Here is a 22,453-nt window from a genome sequence, read left to right on the forward strand (position 1 = left end):
ACTATAATAGTCCCAGCAAGAGATGACAATTAATTGTTTGGGTTAGGCTGGTAGCAGTAGAGATGGTGGGAAGTGGTAGGTTGTGTATATGTTTTGAAGGTATATATTGTGAAGGAGTTGCCGATGAATTCTCTGTAAGGGGTGAATTGTAGAGACTGAGAGGACAATTAAGATATTTGGTTGGATCAGCTGAGTGAATGGAAGGATCAGTTATGATAGGAAGGTCATAGGAAGAATGAGCTTGGGTGAGAAAAATCCAGGTTACAGTTTTGGATATGCTACATTTTAGATGCTTATTGATACCCAAGAACATTGTACTTGGAAGTGTGACTCGAGTTCAGGGGGAAGGGTGAGGTTGGAGATGTGACTTTGGGAATCATCAAGGTACAGATGGTAGTTACAGCAGTGCAACGAGGAGCGCCTGGGTGGCTCAGTCAGTTAAGCCTTTGACTTCAGCTCAGGTCATGATCTCACAGTCTGTGAGTTCGAGCCCCATGTCAGGCTCTGTGCTGACAACTTGGAGCCTGCTTCGGATTCTGTGTCTCCCCCTCTCTCTGCCCCTCCCCTGCTCATGCTCTGTCTGTCTCAAAAATAAATAAAAACATTAAAAAATAAATAAAGCAGTGAAACAAGATGAGATGAAATAGAGAGTGAATAGAGAGAAAGCCCAAGTATTGATGTCAGGGGCACACCCACATTTAGAGATCAGGAAGAGGAGGAGAGTGCAGCCAAGAGGACCTGAGAAGGGGCAGCAGTGAAGGACAGAGGGAAACAGGTGTAGTGTTTGGAAGGCAAGTGAGGAATATGTTTATAAGGAAGAAGTTATCAGCTGTTTTAAATACCTCTGAGTATTTGGGGGAGATGTGGAACTAGACTCAACAATTAGATTTGACAGTGTGGAGACTGTGGGTAACCTTTCCCAAAGCAGCTGTGCTGCATGGGTGGGGGTGAAGGCTTGGTTGGAGACAGATTAAGAGAAAATGGGAGTAGAAGGTTTGAGACAGTGCGTATAGACAACACTTTCATGGAATTTTGCTGTAAATGAGAGAAGTTCTATGAATGCAGACTCATTAGCAGATTGGGGGTGGGCAGATGAGATAGTTTTCTTTTTGTATTTTCTTAGCGTAGTGAGAGGTGAAGTTGTTCCCCGAATGAAAGGAAGGGCAAGCAGGTGTTGGAGGCTTGGAGAGAAAGAAAGAGGTATGACATGGTCATCTTGATAGTGGGAGAGTGGGAAATGTAGAATAATTAACAGTCATTACTTCAGTGGAGATCTGTGTTAAGAATTTAAAGCAAGCTGAGTCATCATGGCTGGGTTTTATTTTCATTTATATTAAACTCTTTGAGTATAGGCATCCAGTAGGTAAAAAAAGCTGGTTTTAATTAGGGCACGAGCTTTCCTACATAAGTACCATGGAGGGAGGAAGGAGCAAAAGAGGGGAGAGTCCAAACAGGGGAGTGATTACTAGAAAATGGGTAAGAAAGGAAAAAAAGACATGGTGGGGAGTGGATGTGGGAAGGATAGGTGTGTAAGGAAATTTTCGTTCTGAAAGTGTGAAAGAACAGTTATATTGAGGAAGGCATTTTAGAAAGAAAGCCAGCATGCTGGTGTTTGGAGAGTGGAATGCTTACAATTAAAGTTTGGAAGTAGTGACTTTATTGGCAATTATAAGGTCAAATGACTGTAGGAATAGGTGGCTGAGGTCAGCTGAGGAAAAGATTGTTGGAAACGGAAGGATCAAAGCACTGAGAAGGCCACCCTTTTAGGCGGAGCATCTGTGAGTGGTAAAATCACTAGGAATGACCACAGGAGTAGTAGTAAAGGGAAAGACAGTGAGCCAGGCAGTAAAACCTTCAGTGAATGAAAGGTTGTGATTTTGAGGTTACAAGGTGCAGCAAGCAGGACTAGCAGATGGTGTAATCCCATGTCACATGCATCAGAGGAGCTGGACTTTTGAAGGACAAGAGAAGACGGTGAGGAAGTGTAAGAAATTCTAAGCAGGGGAAGGGCTTGGAAAGGAGGGCAGGTGTGGTGTGGATGGGGAACGATGCGCCAGACAGAATGAAGCTGAGGGTTTGGAAGATGATTGCTGATTGGAAAGGCTTGTATTTTATTTTGGTCCTAATAACTAGGGAAGTAAGGAATGGCTGTTGGCTAAGGTTATGTTTACCAAACTATTTTTCGTAAGTAACAGCCCAAGTGATGTTATGCTGATTTCCGATCTTGAAATAATGTAGATGGGTTCAGATTCTCATTTCCACCATCTTCTGATTAGGTTGATAACCACTGGTTGTAATATGTATGAATACAGATCATTTGAAATTTATTTAAAATTTAAGTAGTAAAAGTTTGAAAGGGACGTAAAGTGACTAAGGTGATGTGGAGATAGGATAAAGAAGTCCTTTTGTTGGAACTCACTTACAGAAAGAAAAGGACAATGTGAGCCCTGCTTTGTGGTTTGAAAAGTGATGTTGATTGTTTTTTTCCAGAGGAAGAAATGCTATCTAGTGATGTGAAGAAACAACTGATTTCAGTATCTGAGGATATGATGGATCTGGCTAAGCGTCTTCCTGACACTTTGAAAAAATTGGAAGATCCACAGAGGTTAAATATTACCTGTTTTTACCAATTGTGTTTGTTCTTACTGTACATTCCTATTTATAAAGAATTACTTTTCATTAAGGTAGATTCATAGCAATTTGCTTGATTCATAGAAATATACATGGACTGATGTGTAAATTTGAGAAATACCTTTCCAGTTGTTACATTGCAGATCAAAAGCTTAAGGCTTTTCTGTCTGCTCTGTAGGATGTTTTATGAAACAAAGTAAAATAAAATTCAGAAGTTCACAGAAAGGAAAATATTTTAGATTCAATGTTGTCTTTTTCTTTTGTTTATGGGCATCTCTCATTTAATTATATTTACAGTTTGGTCACCTAAAATGTATAAATAAAAACACTTTATATTTAGTAGCTTCATTTTTCTGGTTTTTTTATCTGATTATTAAATAGGAATTCTACCTAATCAGGACACTGTTAGAACAAGAGGCATTCAGATTTTAAATGTAATTTTATAGCTAAAACCCTAGATAATTTGAGATATTTGGATTAATAGAGGTTGGATTACTGGTGCCTTGTAGCTGACTCTTTCAGGGACTAGGCCTTGCGGGAGCCTTAATTGCTGAATGACTTCCTCTAAAATCAGGAATACTCTTGAACATGGAATGGTTACAATGTAGTAATATAATATTGAGGCAAAAATACTTTGTAGGAATGTCAGCAGTTGGTTGAAATAGAATTCTGATTTTGACAAAATGCAATGTTCATGTATTTTTGGGGGATGAGATTTGTGATATATGTTGACTGTGATATTTCAAAATATGATACAGAGAATCAGATCTTTTTCAAAGTCCTTTTTCCCCCTAGTTTGTTTTAGTGGTTTTTACGTAACAGAATTTCTGAAAGACTGACTGTCAAATGGGGACAGGTACCAGTAGAGCCATTTCATATTCAATTTTACATTTTTCCCTCCATGAAAGAAAAATAATCACTGTTTACATGGTATTTACACGTATTCCAGATTTTTGTTCTAGCAGTTGGACTGTCTATTAAATGTTGATTATGTCTCATTAATGCTTTGCTTTGTAATAACAAAGCTATATAAGTGTTCTTAAAACTTGAGAATAGGAAATACTGGATTCATCTTTAGTAAAGAAAGATCTTGTCAAGTTTCAGTGTCAAACAAGGACTAGTTAAATTTCTTATTTCAGGTTCTTTGTGAGAAGTCTGCATAATACCTAACTTACCAAATTACACATTAGAAACAAGGGGGAGCAAAAAAGGCCTCTGAATGCCAAAATACATGCCCTAAGCATGAATTGAAACTCACTGAAGTACGTAGTGGATGAAACCCATTCAGAACCTATTTGCTTTTTGTTTATAGATACAGTTTGATAAGCTTGGATATCCAGTTAAAGTGAAAACCAGGCATGGATAAGGAAGGGTGTGCACATGACCACACCTGGAAGTTAAAGGTGGCAATCTGTGAAAGAGTGGAAAAAACTATAAAAATTAGAAGTGAGAACTTTAAAAGTAGAGTCAATTGAGGTCTGTTAGAGAAGGGGACAGTTTTATGCTTCAGTGAACCTGGAAGGTATTGGATTGTACAATACTTCTTAGCTGTTGATTTAAATTCATTATACATCTCTTGTATTGCTGTCCTGTCCTTGGCATTCTTTTGGGTGCTGATGCTTTCTGTAGGCTACTAATATGCATAATAACAATTCCAAGAGAGAAGGAGAAGTATATTATGCCTTACTGAAGAAGATAAAGATATCCTTTGATATTTGTTAGAGTAAATAGTTACCTCATGTGAGGCATGTCATCCTCTGATGTTAGCACAGAATAAATAAGCTCTTACAGTCTTGTCAATCTGTATGTCACTGTTGCTGTATTTATATGTTACAACATTACCATGCATTTAACAATTTAATGTCACATATCTGTTTCTCCTAAACTATTTATGTGTGGTTCTTATATTTGAATACCTAAGTATAATGCTAACTGTTCTCCATAAGATTTGAACAATTTTAGAATGTTAGAATTAGTGAGTTTTTAGGTTTTGAATTTAATTTTGATTTTGTTTGTATTGATGTAGATTTGTCAACTTAAGCTTGAGCCCAAATTTGGTGCTATTTTTAGCATGGGAAAAAATCATGAAACAACTCAGCATTTTTGATAGTTTATTCCCATAAATGATCAAATTTTTATTCGAATCATCAATATAAAACTTTAAAAGTCATGTCAGATTTTATTAAGTATTAATTTCAATACAGAAGAATTAGAAGAGCTAAACAAAATTGTTAACTAAATAGTAAAAATGTCTCTTTGCTTATCATATCCTCTTTTCTCCCCCTAACTTCCACTTTTATGAAGTAACTAAAAATTGTTTTAATAAACCCTATTACCAACAGACAAGATAGTGTGTCTCATTTTACACGCTAGGGGATCCTGGGTGACTTGGTTGGTTAAGTGTCCAACTTTGGCTCAGGTCATGATCTCACGGTTCGTGAGTTTGAGCCCTGTGTCGGGCTCTATGCTGACAGCTCAGAGCCTGGAGCCTACTTCAGATTTTGTGTTTCCCTCTCCTCCTCTCTGCCCCTCCTCTGCTCACACTTGCTTTCTCTCTCTCTCTCTCTCTCAAAAATAAATAAACATTAAAAAAAAATTTACACTCTAGCTGTGGTTTTCCTTTGCAGGTTTGGTTATAAATAGATGTTTAAAGTCACTTAGTTAAAATGCTATTATTAGCAACTATAATTAACGAGTTAAGAAATTCTTATCATGGGGCACCTGGATGGTTCAGTTGGTTAAGTGTCCAACTCTTGGTTTCAGCTCAGGTCATGATCTCCTGGTTCATGAGTTCAAGCCCCCATCAGGTCCATGCTGGTGGTGCGGAGTCTGCTTGGGATTCTCTCTCTCTCCTTCTCTCTGTCTCTCCCCTGCTCATGCTCTCTCTCAAAATAAATAAATTAAAAAAAAATTCATATCATATTTATTCACATACAGCCTCTCCATATTTTCTTATTTGTCCACTGATGGGAAGTTTTTTTCTTATTCCAAAGAATATATTCTAGTTTTGTGATTATTGACTATGCTAAACAGCATCATTTTTGAATTATAACATAAAACACTCTTATGTGTTACAGTTGGGACTAGTAATTGATCAGCAAATTGAAAAAGTTAGTTAAAATGTAGGATCATAAAAATTTTCTTTTAATTTAACATATTAGTATATATTTGTTTCTCGGTCTTTTTATATTTATCATGGCTTTTTCATTAAATATAGGACTGCTCTTTGGAGTTTCTTTTTTAACTCATGCCCGTTGTGTATCATTTGCAATTTCTAGTTTCAGTTTCTTTAAAATTAGGAGTGAAAACTTAAGACACTTGAAACAATCTGAATGCAGAGTCCTAGGAGTTTTTAAGATTTTTCCTCCAAACTTTTGGTTGCTTTGACTATAGTTAATCAGAACTTTTTTTATAAAAAAGGAAATTTGCTGAGTTTTTCAGCATGTTCAACTTAAAACAAATTTTTTTTGGTGGTCATGTATCATCGATTTGACTTACATTTAAATTAATTGCCACAAAAAGTGTAACTGGCATAAATAATTAGTTTGGGACTAAACGCTACTGACACTAGTAAGCCTACAAGTCAACAAGCATATTAGCATATATGCTTAGTATGTGTACAAGTTAAATACAGAAGTGTCTTACAGTACTAGAGAGTAACCCACAGCCATAAGCAGATAGTGGTTATTAGGGAATGAAGAATAATTTTAATCCAATTTGTCTTTTAAGTGAAGGTCAGGCTAGAAAGCTTGTACTTACTAAAAAGCATTATGACTTGTGTTCCTAGTTATTGCAGTTAAAGTTGAATTACCCTTTCTTAATTTTTTTTAGGATTTCTACACTATTAAATGATATTTCAGAAAATCTGTATTCATGGAGGAAGACGATATTTGGTTCAGCTGAGACTGAACTGAGGCCCAGTGCTAATTTTCACTTATCACCATTGGAAAATCCAACTGCTGATGGAGTACAACAGAAACAAATTAGAGAACATGAAAGTTTTACTAAAGTTAAAGATGAGACGTGGGACACAACACTTGATATAATTAAACATGATGAGGAAAATGTACTTGGAAATGAAGTAAAACAAAGAGAAGATGGGCTTGAAGATGTATTAGAAGAAGACAATAAGTTGAGAGAGAACACAGAAAGAATTTGTTTGCACTCATTAGATATTACAGAATATGAACTACAGATTTTGGAGCAGCAGGCTCAGGAAAAACTTGTTAGTGATGTTACTTGCAAATCTCCTGAGGTACTAAAAAAAAAGAGAAAACAATTTTCATTCACTACTAGGGGTTCGCTGATGTTTTTCTGTAAAAGGGCAGATAGTGAACATTTTAGGCTTTGCAGACCACACGGTTCCTGTTATAACTGTTCAGTTCTGCCAATTTAATGTGAGAGCAACTATAGACAAATGTAAACAAATGAGCTTGTTTGCATTCAAGTAAAACTTTACTAACAAAAACAAAAAGTGGGCTGAATTTGACACGTGAGCTCTAGTTTGCTGCATTGACTGAGTCTAATAAGCAGCAACTTACGGTCTTACAATGAAAAGATTTTAAAGTGTCAGTACACATTCATTGTACTTTGCTATTTTAGCATTTCTCCTGATTTTTATATAATAGATAACTCTGGGTTTTTTTTTGTTTTTGTTTTTGTTTTTTGTTTTTTTTGTGTGTGGATTTCCTATATACCTACTAGTGTTTACTCTTCCAAGTTTGCTTTGGAAGTAGTTTTATTTCCTCATACAGATTTTCTTTACTTGCTGTTGTAAGAGGGTTTCTAACAAACTGATATTTTTGCCTGACACTACCCTTTCCTGGCATCCAGAGAGTCTTGACCTGTTTTTTTCTTAATTGTTGTTAAACTTCTATATTCTCTGTCAATTTCATGTTTAGATTTCTTATTATGTTCTGATTTTATTAGTTTAATTTGTGAGGTAATGTTTTTCTCCTGGCTAAGTTAAGGATATTTTTTGAAATAATGAGGTTGTATTAGAAAAACCTTTGTGTTTCTTTTATTGTAAAGACAAACCATAAAAAGAGACATCATATAGCCTATACTTTTGTCTCATTTGTTTTTCCTTAGTTTAGAAAATTACCTATGATGTCCATATTTGGTAGAATTTTATGCATTTTATTTTGCAATAATGAAGTTTTACGTTTTTAAAATTAAATTTGAAAGTCATATAATAAGGTTATTTCCCTTTTCAGTTTTCTAGTGGCAATCAAAATCTTAGTATTTGAGAAATTCGCTGTTTGGTAACTATATTAGTAATCACTTCTACCTACATATTAATGCGTTTTATTTTGGGTGGCTCAGTCGGTTAAATGTCTGACTTCAGCTCAGGTCACGATCTTGCAGTCCATGAGTTCGAGCCCCACGTCAGGCTCTGGGCTGATGGCTCAGAGCCTGGAGCCTGCTTCTGATTCTGTGTCTCCCTCTCTCTCTCTGCCCCTCCCCCGTTCATGCTCTGTCTCTCTCTGTCCCAAAAATAAAAAATAAACGTTAAAAAAAAAAAAAAAATTAAATGATTTTCAAGGGGCATCTGGGTGGCTCAGTTGGTTAAGTGTCCAACTCTTGATTTCAGCACAGGTTGTGATCTCATGGTTGTGAGATCAAACCTGGCGTGAGACTCTGCACTGGGCATGGAGTCTGCTTAAGATTCTCTGTCTTCCTCTCCCTCTGTCCCTGCCCTTTTCATGTGCATGCACGTGCTTGCTGTCTCTCTCAAAAAATAAAAATTAAAAAAAAAAAATTTAAAAAGTAAAAAAAGATTTTCAAGCTATTTTCACCCCAACCACTTGTAAAACATATTCCCCTTTTAGGAAATATCTTTTGCTAATGGCTACATCAACCTTTAACCTTTTGGAAATTTCATATTAGGTATACATTTTAAGATGATAGGTTTCATAAAATGATATAGAATGATCAAAATTTAATGATCTCACTGCCATCTTTTACCCCAATTATTGCCATTCTTATTGTGTAATAACCATTAGCAATTTTTTTCTTTATTCATTAAAGACCCTATTTAAAAGGGTAAAATAATAGTAAAAGAATTTTTTTCTCTTTCTATAAAACTTACTTTAAAATCCTTTTTGAAGGCTTAATTTTTGCAGGTTAATTATGGCTAGACTTCCTTTTCCTACTTTCAATTTAAAGATTGGACTTTTTTTGGGTCCTTCTGCATTATTTTTGTGCAGGTTCCCATGCTGTTGGACCCTTGCTTTCTGGGGATTGCCAAATTGTAAAGTTTCCTCATATCTGAACCTTTGCAATATCTGAATAAATAACATATCTGATACAGTTTTTCAAATATGTGTAGGTACTGTTTGTAAAAGTGATTAATCTAAAGGTATTATTACAGTCATAGCAGCTTTTTTGTGAGCTCCTAAAATCAGTAGATATAAAAGAACACCTGTTGTTCCTGGAATGGAATGGGAATGGGAATGGAATGGAATGGAATTTTTCAACATTGTAAGGAGGTTCTTGTACTCAAGTCGGGAAACACAGTTTGATATTGTTTAACCATTGTCGAACTTGTCACTTTGTACTCACTTTTAGCTTGTGGGGGGTTTTATTTCAAGTCAGTCTGTCTTGTCTATCTTTCCAGTTACATTTCCTTCATTTTCCTTTTTTTTGGTTCTTTGTTTCTTTGCATCTATTTATTCCTCCCTCTTTCTCTTCTTCCTTACCACCCTCTCTCCCTTTCTATCTGTGTGTCATATAAACATATAAATATGTATTATAAATTTGTCTACTGGAGAAGAAGAGAAAGTTGTCTAAAGATATCTCATGCATAGTAACTTTATTTTGTAGAAAACAGGGTATTGAGTCAATTACATTGGAAAATTAATGTTTGAAATACTATTTTTTTAAAGGATTTATTTTCCAAGGATAATGAAGAGGATCTATCTTATATAATTGAAAGTGATGAAGATTTAGAACTAGAGATGATTAAGGTATGTTTGAAATTATGGAAATTTGCTTCCAGTTCCTTAAAAAGGGAATTTAATTAAGTAAAATATTACCTAATTCTAAATGTCCTCCCACAGTGTGATTACTGTCAATTACATAATCATTAGATTTTGTTTTTTTTTTTTTAATTTTTTTTTTTTTTTAACATTTATTTATTTATTATTGAGAGACAGAGAGACAGCGTGAGCGGGGAAGGGGCCGAGAGAGAGGGAGGCACAGAATCGGAGGCAGGTTCCAGGCTCTGAGCTGTCAGCACAGAGCCTGATGCGGGGCTCGAACTCACGGATCACAAGATCATGACCTGAGCTGAAGTCAGACACTTAACCGACTGAGCCACCCAGGCACCCCTAGATTTTGTTTTCCATTTCATATTTCTTTACATCTTTATAATGTTTTAGTAGTACGCTAATTTTTGCATATTAGAAAACATATTTCTCCCAGGTCACTTCTTTTAAATCTTTTCCTGGAAAATGGGTAACAATTTTGCCCTCTGCTATTGAAATAGGTTTCTTTTTCTTCCCATCTATGTGTATCCCCTTTGATTTGGAAGCTCTGTTGTTATACATTCAGTATTGTTCTTCACTTGCTTTGAAAAAGTCTTATTTACTATGGATATAGTTATTATATATAATTTTGTAATGTTTTAAGTTGTTTCATCTACCCCTATCTTATTATCACAGTTGAAAATACTATTTTATAAGTCTATTTTCCATCATTTCACCCAACCTCCAGTTTCTTTGTCAGGTATGAACTAGGGATGGACAATAAGAAAGCAAAGCTTAAATTTATCCAAATTAATTGAAAATGAAGAAAAACACAGAAGTTCATCATAATGTGTACCTTTTATTCCTCATCTTTAGGTTGATGTGATTTTTTTTTCTTTTTAATGAAATGAGTTTTTAGGGTCCTGATTCTTTAGTTTTGAGCCAGAGTAGTGGGTAGTGACTGGGAATGTGGATTCTGAATTAATTAATTAATTAATTAATTATTTTTGGATTCTGAATTTAGATGTGGGTTCGAATCCCAGCTTCTCCATTTATTTGCTGTGTGACTTTGGGCAAGTTTCTTAGTCTTTTTGGTACTCAGTTAACAGCTGTAACTATGATTTAAGGTGTCATTTGTGAAGAGCTTAGTACAGAGCCTGACATTTCTTAAGTGTTTAATAAATATTAGCTAATAGCAATAATAGAATGTAAATACTAAATCGTACTCCTTTATTGATTAACCATTTCTCTGCAGAATGCTGTTCAAGTAGTGCATTTGGAGGACACTTGCAGACTTCCACAATCTTACATTGTATATTGAACCTCTTAGAAGGCAATCTGGATGCACATATGAGAGAACTTTATTTTCAGAATGCTTTTCTAAGCATATTTGTTGACTTGAATGAAGAATCGGGAACAGAATCACTCTTTCTTTTCCAGGCCTGAAATGAATACACTTTTAAAAAAGCTATTAAACGGGGTGCCTGGGTGGCTCAGTCGGTTAAGCAGCCGACTTCGGCTCAGGTCATGATCTCGCGGTCTGTGAGTTCGAGCCCCACGTCGGGCTCTGTGCTGACAGCTCAGAGCCTGGAACATGTTTCGGATTCTTTGTCTGCCTCTCTCTGACCCTCCCCTGTTCATGCTCTGTCTCTCTCTGTCTCAAAAATAAATAAACGTTAAAAAAAAAATTTAAAAAAAAAGCTATTAAAGTCAAATATGTTAAGTGGACGGTTTAATAAAAAGAGAAAATGAGAACTGTGGTTTAACAATTCTTCCTGTCACTTCTCAGTAAAAAACAAACAAACAAACAAACAAAAAAACAACAAAAAAAACCCATATAGATGAAACAATTTTGAAATATCCTAACATTCTTTAAATAGATAATCTTCATTTAGGGGAGAAAATCCAATATTGTCAAGCCAAAATAAAGAGTAGCTTTATTTCACATTTGTAATATTCCTTTCCTAAAATTATTACAATATTTTATTGTTGTTTTCACAATTCACATAAACACATTCACATAATTCACAAAAAATACATTTATTATTTGTTTATTGTTTAAATGTTATGCTGACACATGATATGGAGAAACTCATAAAATAATAGTCAAACCTGCATTTACCTCTTGGCAATTGAAAACATTGAAGTATGATAAAGGAAAAAAAAGTTTAAAGTTTTTTTTAAACTTCGTTTATTTATTTTGAGAGAGAGAGAGGGAGAGAGAATCCCAAGTATGAAGCCTCGGATCCCACAAACCGTGAGATCATGACCAGGGCCGAAATCAAGAGTTGTTTGCTTAACCAACTGAGCCACCCAGGCGCCCCAAGAAGAAAAGTTAAAAAAAAAAATTTTTTTTTTAATGTTTATTTATTTTTGAGACAGAGACAGAGCATGAATGGGGGAGGGTCAGAGAGAGGGAGACACAGGATCTGAAGCGGGCTCCAGGCTCTGAGCTGTCAGCACAGAGCCCGGCGTGGGGCTTAAACTCCCGGACCATAAGATCATGACCTGAGCCAAAGTTGGACGCTTAATGGACTGAGCCACCAGTCGCCCCCAAGAAGAAAAGTTTTAAATTCAAATTTTATTCAAATTTTGGTAACTTTCCCCATAGGCAGTTCATTATATGCTATTAATGAACCCTGTTTATGCTGGAAGTATTCCATCTTTGGCCTTGTGCCTTACAAACCACTCTTGAGTACATATTTAAACCAGAGCACACATGTTCTTTTGTGAGAGTGGTTGCACATCTGTTAGCTTTGAACAAAATTGTAGGTTCTGTTAATAATACTCCTTTTGTGTTTGGTGAAAAAGATACGACACTGTCAATGGTTTTGCTTCTAAGGTTTCTTTTAAACTTCCAGTCTTTAGAAAATCTAAATAGTGGCACGGCAGATTCAATTCATTCAAAAGGCATAAAAATGGACAGAAATCTGGATGTTCCTTTTGAAGATGATGAAGATGAGTTTGAAACTATTAAAGAAGAAGGAGATGATGAAGGTATGCGCTGTAATATGTTTGCAGTGACTCATCTTTGGTACCTACCGCTGACTCTAATTTAGGGTCCAGTTTTTAAACACTTTGGAGGCAAGGATTTTGTGGCATGTAATTAATAAGGTCCTAAAAGCTTGTTGTTAAGTCCCTTAGTGCTTTGGTCTTTATAAAGCATAATTCTTACTTTTAACAAAAGTGTCATAATAGAAATGTTGTGTTATTTGGCGCATATGGTGATGTGATGTGATGTGTGTGTTATTTGGCACATATGGTAATATATATATATATATATTATATATTATTCAAGAAATATATTTTATATTCAAAAAATTAATAGGAAATCATTAATAAGAATCCTTAATTACTTATATTAAACATTATTGTTAAAGACATAGATATAGTTTCTGTTCTTCAGGAATTTATTACTTAAAGCAAGTGGCACAATGTCAGACTGCAAAACAGACTAATTTTCATACTGTGTATGCCAACTATCATAAGGAATCCATGAAATGACCTCCTGTTACTCAAGCGTTAAGTAGCAGAATTCATTATGGCAAACCATGGGGTCTTCTTGTGAAGTAGAACACTCTGTAGAGTTAGATTCGTCAATGTTATAATGTAGGAAAATTAACATAAATATTGTAGTGGAAAGTATATGAAGATGGTAAAGAAAGTGTTATTCTGTTTGTTTTCTTGTATTAAATCAAGGCATAGTATCTTCAAATCAATTTAGTTCTCTATTTGGAATTGTTAAAGCTGAGAAGTATAATAAGTTTTCATTTGTTTATAGGTAAATGGTCTTGATACTTTGCTCTTCTTGGCCACTCATGAACTGTTCAACCTGAGTAGAAAATAAAAATCAGTTGAGTAAAAGTTAATGTAACTCCACTGTGCTAGGCAGTTAAAATTTTGGCCAAAGATTTGGTGGAGTGGTAACTAAAATAAGATTTAATTTTATCTCTGGATTTTATTTGTGACCATTTAATTTCTGATTACAATTAATTGAAAGTTGGTTGTATTATGACATTTGCATTGGTATATTGCTTGCCCGTGGCTGGGTCTACATGTTACGTTTTAGAACTGTAGCAAATTCCAAAACATTGTTTTCTTATAGTGTTGGCAAAATATGAACCACTTTGTAGTAGTACAACACAGTTCTAATCCTTGGTATTAGGTAATAATCAAAGTGTGTAACTGGAGTCATGACTAGTATCCAGAGGGCCAAATTAGTTGGATTTAAAAGACAGGAAACCGTAATCTTTGTTATTTATCACTGTATTCTTTAAAAAAAAAAACATTTTTTGAGAGAGAGAGAGAGAGAGTGCACAGGGGAGGGGTAGAGAGTGAGGGAGAAACACAGAATCCAAAGCAGGCTCCAGGCTGTGTCAGCACAGAGCCTGATGCATGGCTCAAACTCAACTGTGAGATCATGACCTGAGCCAAAGTCAGACGCCTAACTGACCGAGCCACCCACGCGCCCCTCACCAAATTCTTTAAAAGAAGCCAATGAAATAAAAATTTTTATTCCCTATCACTTATATTTTAACGTAAATGCCATTTTACTTTTATTTTAAGACCATTCATTACCAGGACCTAATGAAATGCAAATTAATTTCCTCAAGAAGTACTTTGGCCATTCAAGTTTTAAACCGTGAGTATAATCTCTCCTAATTAAATTGCATATTCATAATTTTTTACACAAAGGAAAAATGGCAAATAGTCCATCCGTATAATAGTAATAGCACAACTTCACTGTAGTTTATATATTCCACACTGTATTTCCTGTGACTACAAAGTTATTTTAAAATAATATTTATATAAAATTCATATCTGCAAATTGTTTTTGTAAGAGAGGAAAATGGTTTTCTTTACCATAGAGAGTTCTGTGTAGAAACTAGTTTAAATACATCAATAAATTAATCTAATTTAACGCTGACTTGTTTTTCATTAAATAAATATCTGTGTGTCTGTTTTGTACATCTTACTCTCCAAAGCGTGCTGATATAATGGAAATTCATAAGACAACAGTTAGAAGAACAGTGGTAACCTTACCAGTTTTAATGTATTCAAATGTATTTATGTCTAAGGGGCACATTTATAAGTATTAAAAGGAGATGAATAAAAATGAGATGAAGAACAAGTAAATTAATAAGAATGTAAAAATCTAGACTGGATTTTTCCTATTCTGGGAATTTAAAATTTAACCCATGGAGACATTTCTTTCCCTTTTTCTTTGATCTTAAATTTTTTTTTTTATTAAACTATGTCCTACATACAGAAGAGTGCACATGAATGTACAGATGAATGAATTTTCACAAACTAGGCACCCTGTGTAACCAGCACTCACATAAGAAAAAATAGGTCATTATCAGCACATCAGAAGATCACCTTGCCTATTGATTTTTCCCTCAGTATTTTATTTAAAAATTTTCAAAGATAGTGTAAAGTTGAAAGAATTTTTTTTACTATGAATACCTGTATATTCAACATTTTACTATCCTTGCTTTATCATGTATTCATCTGTCACCTCTCTATCCATTCCTTAGTCTATCCAATTTTAAAAATGCATTTCAAGGTAAATTGTGGACACCATTACACATCTCCTTAAGTACTTCAGCGTATAAATCATTAACTATAGCTATATATTTATGATTTATTTCTTTGATGTAAAATTTACATACGAGGAGATAGTCAAACCAGCCTAAGCCTTTGGTCAAATATGGAACATTAAAGTCATTCCAGAAAGTTCCCTCATTTCCCTTCTCAGGCAGTCCTTGCCCCTGGAGCATTTCTTTTATTTATTTTAAATCAATGATGATTCTATTGGATTTCTGGTACAAAACTTAGAATTTATTTTATACTTTTGATATATGTAATGAAATTTAATGCATATACCAATTGAAACTCGTAATTGTGAAATCAGCTTGAATGGGAGCTTGATCACATGGGACTCTTTGTTTTAAAGTTCCAGGGTTTATACATTTTTTGTATTGAAGCTCAAAAATGGAGAACAAATTCTGTTGGAGGTAGCGAAAAAATTAAACAGGTTTCAACTTGTCCTTGGGTTTTTGTTAGTAAAACAAAATAGCCTTTTGCTTTTTACCCTGCAGGGTTCAGTGGAAGGTGATTCATTCTGTACTGGAAGAAAGAAGAGATAATGTTGTTGTGATGGCAACTGGTAAGCTGTACTCAAGCAATAATGTAGTCCTCTTAAATATAAAACTTAAAGGTTTTCAAGGGTGTAATCTTTCACTGTACTCTCAAAATATAAATACAAATGCAAATGATTTAAAATTCAGAAGAGAGGGATCTGAGATTAGATGCTCAAATTTATGCACAAATTAGCTGTTAGGAGGATAAGAGGATAAAATGTTAGTGGTTCATCTCAGCCAACTATGTTGTAAGAAGAAATCAAAGTACCAAGTCTTTATTTTTATTTCTATCAGTGTATTATTTTTATTTCCAGGATATGGAAAGAGTTTGTGCTTCCAGTTCCCACCTGTGTATGTAGGCAAGATTGGCCTTGTCATCTCTCCTCTTATTTCTTTGATGGAAGACCAAGTGCTCCAGCTTCAGTCAGTAATGTTTTCTTTTTCTTCCATGAAGGAAACATGTAATCTATCCTGTATGTTAAAATCTAGTTCCCAGTAACACATTTCTGTGAGTGTTGCTCTGTCTTTATTAGTGATACATGACCCTTTGGTGGAAGGACTTACCTTCTTTCTTGAGTTCTCTATAATCCAAGACTACCAGATGGCCCCAGTAAAAATTTGTGTAACGGCAAACTCTAAGCCAGTTTACATCCGTATCTCAAAAGTCTTTTCTCTTTTGGTTACCCTTACTCTTTAGCTTGATATGAAGTGTATACATGGAAGTATAATTTTAAGTTACAGAAACATTTTAAACCTCTTTAACTTGAGCTTACAATCTTTTTGAAAAACCTGCCTTAACAACTTGCTTTCTCATATGGCCTTCGAAGGAATTTGTTTATTAAATCAGTGAGTTATAAAAAGAATGAAGATTGCAAAGAAGAGGATTGTTCATCATTGTTTCTTTATTCCTTAAGAATTAAGTTGATATTTGTAGTGTGTACATGACTCCAGAATATTTGTTTTTCTTCTTATAGAATGTCCAACATTCCAGCTTGTTTTCTGGGATCAGCACAGTCAAAAAATGTTCTAGAGGATATTAAATTGTGAGTAACTTATATGATTTCTGATTAGGTGGTTGTGTCTATGATATGTGAGAGAATTTTGTACACAAAAGATTTTTATTTAATTCATGGACAAAATGTTCCTGATTAAAAAATGTACTTTGTTTTTTATAGCACATTTACAGAACTGATAATTAAAAAAAATTTTAAGACTTAAAAGAAATCTATTATTTTTAGTTCTTGGACTGTGAATTTAGCATTGTCGTCTTAGAATTGTAAAATTTTGGTTTTGAAAGTAGAAGTAGGAGAGTATGTATCTAGTTTTGTCTCATTTTTACAGACAAAGTTGAGGCCCAGAGCAAGTAATTTGCCTGAAGTCACTCAACGAATTCATGGCTGAGCATGGACTGGATTCTAAATCTCTTGCCCCACCAGTCCTATCATAGCATAATTTCTAACAAGGATAAAATCTCACATACACACGAAAATATGTGTGTGTATGTATATTAACAATGTATATATCTTATTAATATACACACGTATACACATGTATTTACTGAGTTTTGATAAATGCATACAAATGTATAACCCAAACCCCTATCAAGATATAGAATGTTACTGTCACTCCAGAAAGTTCCTTCACATCTCTTCCTATTCCATCTGTCGTTCTATCTCCATTCTAAAACGAACCACTAATTTTTTTCTACCATACTTTTGTCTGTTCTAGAACTTCATATAAATGGATTCATACAATAAAAACTTTTGTGTAAGATTTCTTTCATTCAGCAAAATGTTTTGAGAATCCTTCCTGTTGTTGCATGTATCCATAATTTTTTTGATATATCAGGATGAAACGTCATCGTATGAAAAGACCACAGTTTGTTTTTTCATTTCCTCAGCAGTAGATGCCTAAGCTGTTTGTAGTTCAGGCTACTACTAATAAAGCTTCTGTGAACATTCCAGAAAATCTTTTTTAGAACATACGTTTTCTTTCTTTTAAACATTTTAAATTACCTTTATTGAGGTATAATTGCAGTACAATAATTTTTACATACTTAAAATGTGTAATTTGGTGAGTTTGACGTATAAATACCAACAAAACCATCACTGCAATCCAGATGCTGACCCTTTATCCATCATCCTCAGTGTTTACTTACACCCTTTGTAATGCATTCCTTTCACTTATTCCTACCTTGTTTACCCCACTCACCAGGTAACTACTGATCTACTTTCTGCCACTCTAGATTAGCTTATGTCTTCTAAAATTGCACATGAACAGAACCAGTCATACAATATGTGCTCTTGTTTTGTCTGGTTTAAATCACACAGCATAATTACTTTGAGATTCATCCATGCTGTTACATGTATCAATAGTTCGTTCCTGTTTTATTGCTAACTAGATTACGTCATAAGGGTATTGTCATAATTTGTTTCATCTGTTCAACTGTTGATAGACACGCATTGTTTCCAGTTTGGGGCTGTTACAAATAAAGCTGCTCTGAACATTTGTATGCAAGTCTTTGTATGGACATATGTTTTCATTTATGTGTTTATTGGTATGTGTTCATATGTGTTGATTGGTATAAACCAAGGAGTGGAATCACTGGATCATGTCATGAATATATATTTAACTTTTTTTTCTGATTGAGATAAATTTACATAATAGTCATCATTTTAACCATTTTATACAGTTCAGTGGCTTTTAGTACATCACAATGTTTTACAACCATCTAACCGTCTAATTCCAGAACATTTTCATCACTCCAAAAAAACCTCAGTATCCATTACGCAGTCACTCCCCAGTGTCCCCATCTCCCTCCCCCTTCAACCCCAACACCCTTTCAAACCACTAATCTACTTTCTGTTTCTATGATTTGCCTACTCTGGACATTTCATATAAATGGACCTACAGTATGTGGCCTTTTGTGTCTGGCTTCTTTCACTTAGCATTAGTTGTCAGTATTTTATTTCTTTTTATGGATGAATAATATTCCATTGTACAGACATAACATGCTTTGTTTAACCATTCATTAATGGTGGACATTTAGGTTGTTTCCACTTCTGGCTGTTATAAATAATTGTACTACAAACATTAGTGTGTAAGTTTTTATATGAAGATTGTTTTCATGCTTTTGTGTATATGCCTATTAGTGGAATTGCTGAGTCATAGGTAATTCTATGTTGACCTTTTAAGAAACTGCCAGACTTTGTTGAGAGTGATTTGTACCATTTTATATTCCCACTAGCAAGGTCTGAGAGTTCTAATCCCTCCTCCTCTCTGCCATTGCTTGGTATGGCCAGTCTTGATTTTAACCATTCTAATAAGATCTCAATGTGTTTTTAATTTGCATTTCTTTAATGACTACTGAATTTGAACATCTTTTCATGTCCTTTTTGGCCATCTGTAGATCTTCTTTTAGAAAGCATCTATTAACATCTTTTGCCCATTCTTTATCGTTTTTTCCCTTACTGAGTTTTGGTAATCATTTATTTTTTCTGAATACAAATTCTTTATTTGGTATATGCTTTGCCAACATTTCTAGTTTGTGACTTCTCTTGTCATTCTCTGAACTGTTCTTTTGAAGAGCAGCAGTTTTTCATTTTGAAGTCTAGCCTGTCAATTTGTTCTTTTATGGATTTTGCTTTTGGTGTGGAATCTAAGAAGACTTTGCCTAACTCAGAATCACAGAGACTTTCTTTTATATTTTCTCCTAAAAGTGTTACAGTTTTAAGTTTTACATTTAGGTCTATAACCCATTTAATGTAAATTTTGTGTATTGTACCAGTTACTGATTACAACTTATTTTCTCTTAAGGATATCCAATTGGTTCCAGCTCTCTTTGTGGAAGATACTATCCTTTCTCTATTGAATTGCCTTTGTACCTTTGTCAAAAGCAAAATGACTACATACATGTGGGTCTTTTGCTACAGTCTTTGTTCCATCAATCTGTTTGCCTATCTGGATTGGTGTCTTCATTACTGTAGCTTTGTAATAAGCCTTGAAATCAGGTAGTATAAGTCTTCTGATTTTGTTCTTTTATTTCAAAGTTTTTTGTCTTTTCTAGGTCCTTTGTATTTCCTTAAGTATTTCAGTATATGTGCTGCCAAAGTGAACATTCCATAAGTATTTCAAAATTACCTTTTCAACTCAAATGCCAGTGGAATTTGATTGGATTTACCTTCAATGTAGATTTGTGTTGAATTAGTTGTCTTTATAATTATTATTACTACATTACATTTAAGAAACTGAGGCACACTGAAGTTGAAATCACTTAGCTTGTAAGAAGTAGAATTGAGATTCAAACCTTGGGTAGGCTGACATCAGAACTTGTTATTTATACTGTTTTCCTATGTTAATTAGAATATTGAATTAATTTCATGAGATTAAAAGCGTATCTATTTTGTTCCTAATTGTTTTGTTCCTAATTCCTAATAAAAGCACTATGCCTAGCACACAGTAGATGAAATGTTTTAAAGTCTTTTTATATAGGAAATTAAGTTTTCGTTCTATTTAACTTTATGTCTTCACTTAGTAGGATGAAAAGGAGACTCTATATATTTTAAATGCCCTAGACCTAAACTTTATTACAAACATTGTTTAGTTAGGATTCTGTCTGCCCAGAATAGAAAAAAGTCAAGCTAGCTTAAGCAAATAATGAATTTTATATTAAGGATATAGGAATGTCTCATGGGTCACACTGAACACGAATTAGCCAGCCGTTAGGAAGAGACTTTGAATTGGGTATCAAAAATACAATAAGGCTTTTTTTTATCCATGGCCTCTCTGTGTCTCCTCAATTCTTCTCTCGGAGGAGAGAAGCATTTTCTGCTTTTCTAGTCATAAGGTAGAGAAGACTGCCCTGCATCTCCTTTTTTTCACAAATTACAGGTCTTGTCATTTGCAGAGACTGACTGGTTGTTCTTGGTTGGAACTCCAAATTCTAGGACAGAGACCAGTTGATGTGACATTGATACAGTGCTGAACTCTGGCCCAAGAAGATATATTTAGGCAAGAGAGCAAAATACTTAGGAGAAACATGGGCACTATGGATTTAATCATGGGGAGGGAGTCGGTGGTAGGATAATGGGTTGTAATTCTCCAAGAAGGAGGATGGCATGTGGGTGGATTGCCAACACATAGAAGGTTTACCACAGGCTTAACTGTTTAACTCAAACACTATAGTTTTGGGGCTAAACTGCTGGAAATCAGGACCTGGCTTCTAATGTCACCTTAATGCTGAGGACTTCCTGAGTACTCTTTGCCACTGTTTATTTTGATGTGTTGAAGTAGAATCAGAGAACTAATACATGTGGATATATACACACACTTGTAATGTTCATTTAGTTTTGAGTGGTATAATGTATTATTTAAAAATTTATCAGGTATTATGGTTTTAAGTTGTAATTCATTGGATGATTGTTTTCTTTATTGTAGTATATTTCCTTTTCTATTTCTTTTTTTGTTTGTTTATTTTTCAGAGGCAAATATCAAATTGTGTATGTAACTCCAGAATTCTGTTCAGGTAACTTGAGCCTACTCCAGCAACTTGAGGCTAATATTGGTAAGTGGTATGATAGGATCTTTTTATAAGTGCTTATTTAATTGAGTTATCCTTTAAAGTTAAATATATGAATGTATATTGGATTTCACTTCTGTTAAAGTTTATTTCAAACATTATTTCCTCCAGGAAATCTCTGACTTTGCAACTTGGTGTCTTCCTTGTCTTATTCTTTTTTTTTTAAAAAAAATTTTTTTTTTCACCGTTTATTTATTTCGGGGACAGAGAGAGACAGAGCATGAACGGGGGAGGGGCAGAGAGAGAGGGAGACACAGAATCGGAAACAGGCTCCAGGCTCTGAGCCATCAGCCCAGAGCCCGACGCGGGGCTCGAACTCCTGGACCGCGAGATCGTGACCTGGCTGAAGTCGGACGCTTAACCGACTGCGCCACCCAGGCGCCCCCCTTGTCTTATTCTAAGTACCTAAAATTCCTTCTGCCATAGAAATTAGGCTCCTGTATTATAATTGCCTGTTTATAGATCTCTTTTCTTCTGCTAGACTATAAACATTTTGGGGGCAAAAATGCCCTAGCGCAGTGCCTGGCACACAGTAGGAATTTAAATGTATTATTAAATAAATGTTGATTTTTAGATTCTGTGAAATTATAATTTCCTTTTTTTCATATTCTGAATCTGAATTAAATCAACCTAGTTGTTCTCCACTCTTGTTCATGAGAATCACTTTTCAAACTTGAAAACAATGTAGTATCCTCCAAACCTGAAAATTCTGATTCAACATGCCTGTGGTGGGACCCTGGCCCCTGTGGTTTTTCATGAGTGATTCTGATTTGTAGTCAAGGTTGAAAACCACAGTAACTTTGATTATTTGCCACCAGCGAGTGTGATTTTAAAAAGTTAGATAGTAAGTCAGAGCTTATTTCCTAGAAAATGTAAATACAGAATTAGTCAACAGCTGGTGCCCTATTTTTTTTTTTTTTTTTTTGTACTTTAAAAATTTTTGTCTGCTTTTTTTTCCTTCTTGCTGGCTAGAATAAGCTATCCAAGAATTGTAGTCATAGCGTAGCTCATTGTGCAAACATTCAGCTCAACTAACCAGTCTTAGTTTTCTAATATTATTTGGTCTCACTGAATAATTATATATTAAAATAATTCTGGGTAGGTAAATTTTCAACATTGCAACATCTCATTTA

The 22,453-nt window shown here is 34.5% G+C and overlaps 1 protein-coding gene across 6 annotated transcripts in view; it reads left to right on the forward strand.

Moving 5' to 3' along the window:
- Positions 1-22,453, forward strand: part of WRN (WRN RecQ like helicase) — a 154,340-nt gene that overhangs the window by 53,262 nt on the left and 78,625 nt on the right. For all 6 annotated transcript variants that reach the window (XM_045456141.1, XM_045456149.1, XM_045456146.1 and 3 more), the window contains 9 exons: positions 2,491-2,605; positions 6,463-6,886; positions 9,519-9,599; positions 12,461-12,596; positions 14,166-14,241; positions 15,701-15,768; positions 16,057-16,165; positions 16,717-16,785; positions 21,223-21,305. In XM_045456141.1, the coding sequence (XP_045312097.1) occupies positions 2,491-2,605; positions 6,463-6,886; positions 9,519-9,599; positions 12,461-12,596; positions 14,166-14,241; positions 15,701-15,768; positions 16,057-16,165; positions 16,717-16,785; positions 21,223-21,305 (1,161 nt within the window). The remainder of the gene's footprint in view (positions 1-2,490; positions 2,606-6,462; positions 6,887-9,518; positions 9,600-12,460; positions 12,597-14,165; positions 14,242-15,700; positions 15,769-16,056; positions 16,166-16,716; positions 16,786-21,222; positions 21,306-22,453) is intronic.

Source organism: Leopardus geoffroyi, chromosome B1, assembly GCF_018350155.1.
Source record: "Leopardus geoffroyi isolate Oge1 chromosome B1, O.geoffroyi_Oge1_pat1.0, whole genome shotgun sequence".
Lineage (NCBI taxonomy): Eukaryota > Metazoa > Chordata > Mammalia > Carnivora > Felidae > Leopardus > Leopardus geoffroyi.